General features: G+C 43.7%; 1 protein-coding gene across 3 annotated transcripts in view; it reads left to right on the top strand.

Moving 5' to 3' along the window:
* LOC139749496 (uncharacterized) overlaps window positions 1–7,975 on the top strand; it is a 118,882-nt gene extending 110,907 nt beyond the window's left edge. For all 3 annotated transcript variants that reach the window (XM_071663419.1, XM_071663418.1, XM_071663417.1), the window contains exons 4-9: window positions 1–135; window positions 249–447; window positions 929–1,144; window positions 1,570–1,710; window positions 5,838–6,030; window positions 6,992–7,975. The exon at window positions 1–135 is cut by the window's left edge and continues 166 nt beyond it. In XM_071663419.1, the coding sequence (XP_071519520.1) occupies window positions 1–135; window positions 249–447; window positions 929–1,144; window positions 1,570–1,710; window positions 5,838–6,030; window positions 6,992–7,106 (999 nt within the window). In that variant the 3' untranslated portion in view covers window positions 7,107–7,975. The remainder of the gene's footprint in view (window positions 136–248; window positions 448–928; window positions 1,145–1,569; window positions 1,711–5,837; window positions 6,031–6,991) is intronic.
* Window positions 7,976–8,332: the final 357 nt, after the last annotated feature.

Here is an 8,332-nt window from a genome sequence, read left to right as displayed (position 1 = left end):
AGCATAGACAGCCTGTATCACACTTACCTGGGGAGTATGGACACCTTCCCCTCTGCCTCAGCCACTCCGGGGAGTTACGAGGGTCAGGAAAGCAGGTCCTTCCAGACAGTGAACATCGTTGACTGGGGAGGCGAGGTAAGCTGCTACACTTGCAGTCTTCTCATGTCCACTGTTGCCCTGTATTATCCTCTATAATCCATCCATCTTAAAGATAATATACTCTAATTTCTGTTCTACCTTTGTCTCAGGAGTGCTTGGAGTGGGCGGAGAGTGTGTGCAGGCGGTGTGGAATAGAGAGGTCCACTGTGGATCTGTGGCACTTGAGCAATACCACGGGCTCCAGCCTCCTACAGTACACTGAACAATATTTCTGCCACACCCTCGGTCCCCAGCACGGCCGCCTCTTCCACCGAGAACTGCAGGCGCTCATCAAGCGAAGTGCACGTGGTATGTGAAACACGTTACTTATGATATATGTCCTTAGATGTCATGTTGATTCTGATATTTCTTGTTTGTTTTTTGTTACCTTTAAAAAATTTCGTAATATGTTCATGCTTGCTGTTATTATGTCTGTACCTCAGAAAATGTAATTACTTTCACTGGGTCGTAGCGAAAATTGTTTATGATAATAATAAAGATATTGTTGCATCTGGGTAATGCTATAACCGTAAGCACATTTCATAACTGATGACGGCCTGTAATACTATTGTAACCTGTATTTTGACAAGGTTCTGCGGGGAAACCATGTATTAGATCGTTTCTAGAAAGGACCATTGTCTTCAGGACAGACAAACACAGAAATTTTCAGCAACACTGGGGTAGATAAATCACTAGGCATGATGGTAGGTGTACAGAGCGTGCAGTAGAAGCGTGGTCGGGAGTAAGAGCAGCCACGGGTGTGACAGGAGATCCTATCCTTTTCTGGCAGGTAAGAAGAAGGTGGGGGGTCGTCTGCGCGGGGAGGCCAGCGGCGTTTCCTACCCCACCCCCTCACCCGCCAGTTCCTGCGATCCTGACTCGTGGGACTTCACCAGCGACGACTTCAAGGACCTGGACCGATACATCTCTGACGAGACCTGGGATCCCCTGGTCGGCAACCTCCAAGGGCTTGACCTTCAAGAGGACTTTATGCCCATTAAGTACGGTGAGAGATTTGGCTTCGTCTACAGGTAGCTTCCATTTTGTGTAAAATTCACGTTTTACTCTTGGTTCAATAACCATTCAAACTTTATGCTGTGACCTGATACACACACATCGCATGGGTGAGATAGTTTCCAGAATGGCGAGTCAGTTCATTACGTCATGAGGTACAGTCACTGATTCTTCCCTCCGATACCTTTCTCGAGTCTTCAAGATATTTATACACTGTTGAGAACATATGAACAATGTATCTCGACAGTCCTGCTGTTCCTCACTATAATACTCCACTGTACACACGAATGTCACGGACATGTCTTTTGATAATCCCCATCGTACATCTGTTATCATCCCCTTCGGGAATGGTGGCCATTATTCCCGTGGCCATCCCTGCCACACCGGTGTAACTAACGTACTGGAACCGTGCCACAGAGCCAGAGGATCAACAGTGCCAGTACCCAGTAGCGGCAGCGGCGGCGGCATTACCAGCAGAAGAGCCAGTCTCACCGTCCGAAGCGGCCGCCTCAAGCACTGATGTGTTTAAGAAGATCCCCACCAACACCAGGAGGCGAGGTGAGCATGCCGGGGTCACTCACATTACCTTCAGATGTTCACTGGTCATATGCTATCCCGAGTAAGTCCATGGAATCCAGCTTGACAGATTCACACACACACACACACACACACACACACACACACACACACACACACACACACACACACACACGCACATATACACACACACACACACACACACACACACACACACACACAATATATATATATATATATATATATATATATATATATATATATATATATATATATATATATATATATATGTATATATATGTATGTATGTATGTATGTCTTAGGAGTAAGGTCAGGGGTTGGTGGGTTGACAAGAGCAAAGGAAGGAGTAGCACTATTCCTGAAACAGTTGTGGGAATATGTGATAGAGTGTAAGAAAGTAAACTCTAGATTGATATGGGTGAAACTGAAAGTGGATGGAGAGAGATGGGAGATTATTGGTGCTTATGCACCTGGTCATGAGAAGAAAGATCATGAGAAGCAAGTGTTTTGGGAGCAGGTGAGTGAGTGTGTTAGCAGCTTTGATGCACGAGACCGGGTAATAGTGATGGGTGATTTGAATGCGAGAGTGAGTAATATGGCAGTTGAGGGTATGATTGGTGTACATGGGGTGTTCTCTGTTGTAAATGGAGCTTGTGGATTTGTGTGCTAAAAGAGACTGATGATTGGGAATACCTAGTTTAAAAAGAGAGATATACATAAGTAAACGTATGTGAATTGAAGAGATGGCCTGAGGGCGTTATTGGATTATGTGTTAATTGATAGGCGTGTGAAAGAGATACTTTTGGATGTTGATGTGCTGAGAGGTGCAGCTGGAGGGATGTCTGATCATTATCTTCAGGAGGCGAAGGTGAAGATTTGTAGAGGTTTTCAGAAAAGAAAAGAGAATGTTGAGGAGAAGAGAGTGGTGAGAGTAAGTGAGATTGGAAAAGAGAATTGTGTGAGGAAGTATCAGGAGAGATTGGGTGCAGAATGGCAAAAGGCGAGAACAAATGACGTAAGGGGAGCGGGCGAAGAATGGGATGTATTTTGGGAAGCAGTGATGGCTTTCACAAAAGATGCATGTGGCATGAGAAAGGTGGGAGGTGGGCAGATTAGAGAGGGTAGTGAGTGGTGAGATGAAGAAGTAAGATTGTTAGTGAAAGAGAAGAGAGCAGGCGTTTGGACGATTTTTGCAGGGAAGAAGTGCAAATAACTTGGAGATGTATAAAAGAAAGCGGCAGGAGGCCAAGAGAAAGGTGCAAGAGGTGAAAAAGACGGCAAATAAGAGTTGGGGTGAGAGTATCATTAAATATTAGGGAGTATAAAAAGATGCTTTGGAAGGAGGTAATAAAGTGCGTAAGACAAGAGAACAAATGGGAACATCGGTGAAGGGGGCAAATGGGAAGGTAATAACAAGTAGTGATGAAGTGAGGAGATGGCGTGAGTATTTTGAAGGTTTGTTGAATGTGTTTGATGACAGAGTGGCAAATATAGTGTTTTGATCGAGGTGGTGTGCGAAGTGAGAGGGGTCAGGGAGAATGGTTTGGTAAGCAGAGAAGAGGTAGTGAAAGCTTTGCGGAAGATGAAGGCTGGCAAGGCAGCGGGTTTGGATGGTATTGCAGTGGAATTTATTAGAAAAAGATGTGATTGTGTTGTTGATTGGTTGGTAAGGATATTCAATGTATGTTGGATCATGGTGAAGTGCCTGAGGATTGGCTGAATGCATGCATAGTGCCATTGTACAAAGGCAAAGGGGGATAAAGGTGAGTGTTCAAATTACAGAGGCATAAGTTTGTTGAGTATTCATAGGAAATTATATGGGTGGGTATTGATTGAGAGGGGAAAGGCATGTACAGAGTATCAGATTGGGGAAGATCAGTGTGGTTTCAGAAGTGGTAGAGGATGTGTGGATCAGGTGTTTGCTTCGAAGAATGTATGTGAGAAATACTTCGAAAAACAGATGGATTTGTATGTAGCATTTATAGATTTGGAGAAGACATATGATAGGGGTGATAGAGATACTTTGTGGAAGGTTTTAAGAGTACATGGTGTGGGAGGTAAATTGCTGGAAGCAGTAAAAAATTTTTTTTACCAAGGATGTAAGGCATGTGTACGAGTAGGAAGAGAGGAAAGTGATTGGTTCCCAGTGAATGTCGATATGCGGCAGGGGTGCGTGATGTCTCTATGGTTGTTTAGTTTTTTTTGGATAAGGTGGTTAGGGAGGTGAATGCAAGAGTTTTGGAGAGAAGGGCAAGTATGAAGTCAGTTGTGGATGAGAGAGCTTGGGAGGTGAGTCAGTTGTTGTTCGCTGATGATACAGCGCTGGTGGCTGATTCATGTGAGAAACTGCAGAAGCTGGTGACTAAGTTTGGTAGAGTGTGTGAAAGAAGAAAGCTGAGAGTAAATGTGAATAAGAGCAACGTTATTAGGCACAGTAGGGTTGAGGGACAAGTCAGTTGGGAGGTAAGTATGAATGGAGAAAAATTGGAGGAAGTGAAGTGTTTTAGATATCTGGGAGTGGATTTGGCAGCGGATGGAACCATGGAAGCGGAAGTGAATCATATGGTGGGGGAGGGGGCGAAAATTCTGGGTGCATTGAAGAATGTGTGGGAGAACATTATCTCGGAAAGCAAAAATGGGTATGTTTGAAGGAATAGTGGTTCCAACAATGTTATATGGTTGCGAGGCGTGGGCTATGGATAGAGTTGTGCGCAGGAGGGTGGATGTGCTGGAAATGAGATGTTTGAGGACAATATGTGGTGTGAGGTGGTTCGATCGAGTAAGTAATGTAAGGGTAAGAGAGATGTGTGGTAATAAAAAGAGTGTAGTTGAGAGAGCAGAAGAGGGTGTTTTGAAATGGTTTGGGCACATGGAGAGAATGAGTGAGGAAAGATTGACCAAGAGGATATATGTGTCAGAGGTGGAAGGAATGAGGAGAAGTGGAAGACCAAATTGGAGGTGGAAAGATGGAGTGAAAAAGATTTTGAGTGATCGGGGCCTGAACATGCAGGAGGGTGAAAGGCGTGCAGGGAATAGAGTGAATTGGAACGATGTGGTATATCGGGGTCGACGTGCTGTCAGTGGATTGAAGCAGGGCATGTGAAGCGTCTGGAGTAAACCATGGAAAGTTTTGTGGGGCCTGGATGTGGAAAGGGAGCTGTGGTTTCGGTGCATTATTACATGACAGCTAGAGACTGAGTATGATCAATTTTGTGGCCTTTGTTGTCTTTTCCTAGCGCTACCTCGCGCACATGAGGGGGGAAGGAGTTGTTATTTCATGTGTGCGGGGTAGCGATGGGAATGAATAAGGGCAGACAGTACGAATTGTTTATATGTGTATATATGTATATGTCTCTGTGTGTGTATATATATATATATATATATATATATATATATATATATATATATATATATGTATACGTTGAGATGTATAGGTAAGTATATTTGCTTGTGTGGACGTGTATGTATATATATGTGCATGTGGGTAGGTTGGGTCATTCTCTCGTCTGTTTCCCTGCGCTACCTTGCTAACGCGGGAGGCAGCGACAAAGCAAAATAAAATAAATACAATATATATATATATATATATATATATATATATATATATATATATATATATATATATATATATATATATATTTATATAGTCAAGTATGAGACTATATACTCTGGCGAGTTGTGCATAGTAAGATATACGTGAAAAGGTTCACTTGTTTACTTGCAGTCAGGTTCATTTACACTCACAGACGAACACACAGCAAACAACCAGTTCTGCCGCACCTTCGTGTGAGTGGACCTACGGTGCTCTGTGTAAATAGAGTGGTCGAGGGACTGCAGTTTGGTGTGGTTCGATATGTTTCTGTTGTCTGTGTATAAAGTGATTACTCGAGTAGAAATATAGTACATTATTTTGATACTGTTCAATTATCTATTAGGACAGTTGTGTCTTGAGAGAAAGTTAACAAAATGTTAGGATTAAGGATAAACAGTATAATGTTACTTCATCCTGGGATAGTGGCATTTCAGAGAAAACCGTGTCCGAAGCCGTGAGGTGCGGCTTTCACGCTTAGATGCCTGCCAGGTTGCAAGAATTGAGACATGACACACGTATCGTTTCATATTTACAGAACGAGGACCTAAGAGCTGGGAGTTCCTCATCCGGTTGCTGGCGGACAAACGAACCAACCCGACGCTGATCCGTTGGGAAGACGAAGCCAGTGCCACCTTCCGTCTAACACAGCCGTCCATTATCGCCAAGATGTGGGGAGCGCGCGCTGACAAGTCCAACCTCTCCTATGTCAACTTTGCCCGGGGACTTAGGTACGATGTATATTCATACTGGCCCTACGTCAGAACTGTATCACCGACGTTTGGCAAGACATATCGTAATCATTAATTCCCAGAAGACGAGTCTGTTTTGTCTACACATGTGAAGGATTCTGGCGGTCATGTCAGTGACGCAGCCACCTATGTACATAAACAGTGGCGTTAGAATGATGCTTTGGAATTTATGAATGGAATTGATTGCAGTTCTGATGATTGGATGGTAATAAGCTGAATGATGGTAATGAGTTGAATGATGGTAATGAGTTGAATGATGGTGATGAATTAAGTGAATCTTCAAATCATCCTAGACATTAGTTAATGCTCAAAACTGTTAAACAGGAACGTTTTGTTTTATTCTCTTGAGTCAATCAAAGATTTTGATATGTAATCTCCAGTGTATTATACAGTACGTAACCCAACTATCATCCACACAATTTTCCTTGATGTTAACATTTCCTTGTGTATTCTGTAAAGTGAAGTGCAGCATTTTAGTCTGCTTGGTACTGGTACGCTCACTCCACATACTCTAAAATTAACATGAACTCCTCTTAGATCACTGTTACACTCTTCCCAGATTACTGCTGAACTCCTCCCTGATCACTACCGCTAACTTCCCAGATCAGCTCTAAAGCCTCCCCGGATTACCATTACCACCTTCAGAGACCACAGCTCCCACCCTCCCAGGTCACTGCCACCACCTCCCCTGATCACCACTACCATCATCCCAGGTCACAGCTACTGTCTCCCCATTGCAGGCACTAATAAGGACTCTCCCACAACTACGTCACTATCATCATGTTCTCTGGTGTACCCAAAAGGTACCTTATACAGGTACCACTTCATTCCTTTTCCGGTCAGTAGGTACCTCTCTCACATTTTGATCATCGTGTTCTCTGGTGTACCCAAGAGGTACCTTACAAAGGTATCACTTCACGTCCTCCTCTCTACCTCCCAGGTACCACTACAACACTGGTGCGCTGATGGCGGTGTCGGAGCGGCAGCTGGTGTACCGCTGTGGTCCTAAGGCTCTCAAGTACCTGAAGGAGCTGCAAGAGCAAGGCCTTCGCTGAGTGGCTTTCTTACTACAGCGTTGTGGCCCACGGCCGTGATTGTGATCCACGCTGAAGCCTGCCAGCAACCATAGTGTCTCACACCACCCAGTGATTTTGCACCCGAGAGGATGGTGTCTCCTGAACAAGAATGGGCCTTTCTGGAATTGAGCAACGCTCCTGGAGTATTCACCCCAGCAGAACAGCTCTTAGTTGGGTCAGTGTGGATGGGAGAACCCCCTTTCCTCCAGGCCAGTATTAACCTGAGTCTAATTAGGCTCTTGACTACTCATGTTCCTCTCAGAACTCATAATGTCTCTCACTTTGAGTATTGTGCATAAGACCATTACCTCATGATTTATCTTTTCCATAACATATGCAGGGTTAAGTTGGCATTTCTTGACATTAATGTATGAAATTCTATGTAGAATTAACCAAAGACTTATGATTGTACCTGAGGGTTTTTCAATGTACTGCTATTTAGTGTTGTAGTTCCCCAGGTTGTACATAGTATTGGGAACTGGACGTAATGAATAACCCATCAGAAAATATTGCTAAGAACATTTCTACTGTGTGTAGTTGTGATCGTGTCTTAGTTAGTAGGTCCACATTGTGTTACATCGGGCGCATGGTAGTCGGCCTCTAGGGGCACATGCATGAACATTTTGTAATGCCAGCTGTCACCCATGTTACCCGTTCACTGTATGATACCATGTCTGCTCTGTGTAACGTGTCACCACTGGTACCCCATGGCTGTTGTCAGACCATAGTATTCAAGAGTTATGCCTGAGCTGTTTTGTCGTATTAGAACTATGTATGTCCCTTGTTCCTTTGTTATATATTTATGTACTAAATTATTACCCCTATTTATGAAGAAAGAATGCAAATTTCGAATTTGTATATAATAAGCAGTCCTTTCTGGCTAACGGAATACCTGTTTGCTGTGGATGATCTTACATATATGGCTGTGCATGACGGTGGAACTTGTGCATGAAACACGGAGATGCCTGGCCTGTGTGTTGAGGGAGGCTGGCCATATAAGGTTATCGTGTTGTGTAGATTGATGTCTCTCAGTAGATACATGATGGTGACACGGTAGATGAAGATAACAGTAGATAACGTGTAAATTTGGTTCATACAGATACCTAAAGATGGCATGACGTAGATGGTAGAAGATAAAGTGGTGTCATGTGTTAGACAAAGTAGGATGATGAGGCTGACACACGGTAGATGGCAGAAGACGCGTG

This window comes from Panulirus ornatus, chromosome 7 (genome assembly GCF_036320965.1).
Source record: "Panulirus ornatus isolate Po-2019 chromosome 7, ASM3632096v1, whole genome shotgun sequence".
NCBI classification, from domain to species: domain Eukaryota; kingdom Metazoa; phylum Arthropoda; class Malacostraca; order Decapoda; family Palinuridae; genus Panulirus; species Panulirus ornatus.
This window is presented reverse-complemented; position numbering and strand designations above follow the sequence as displayed.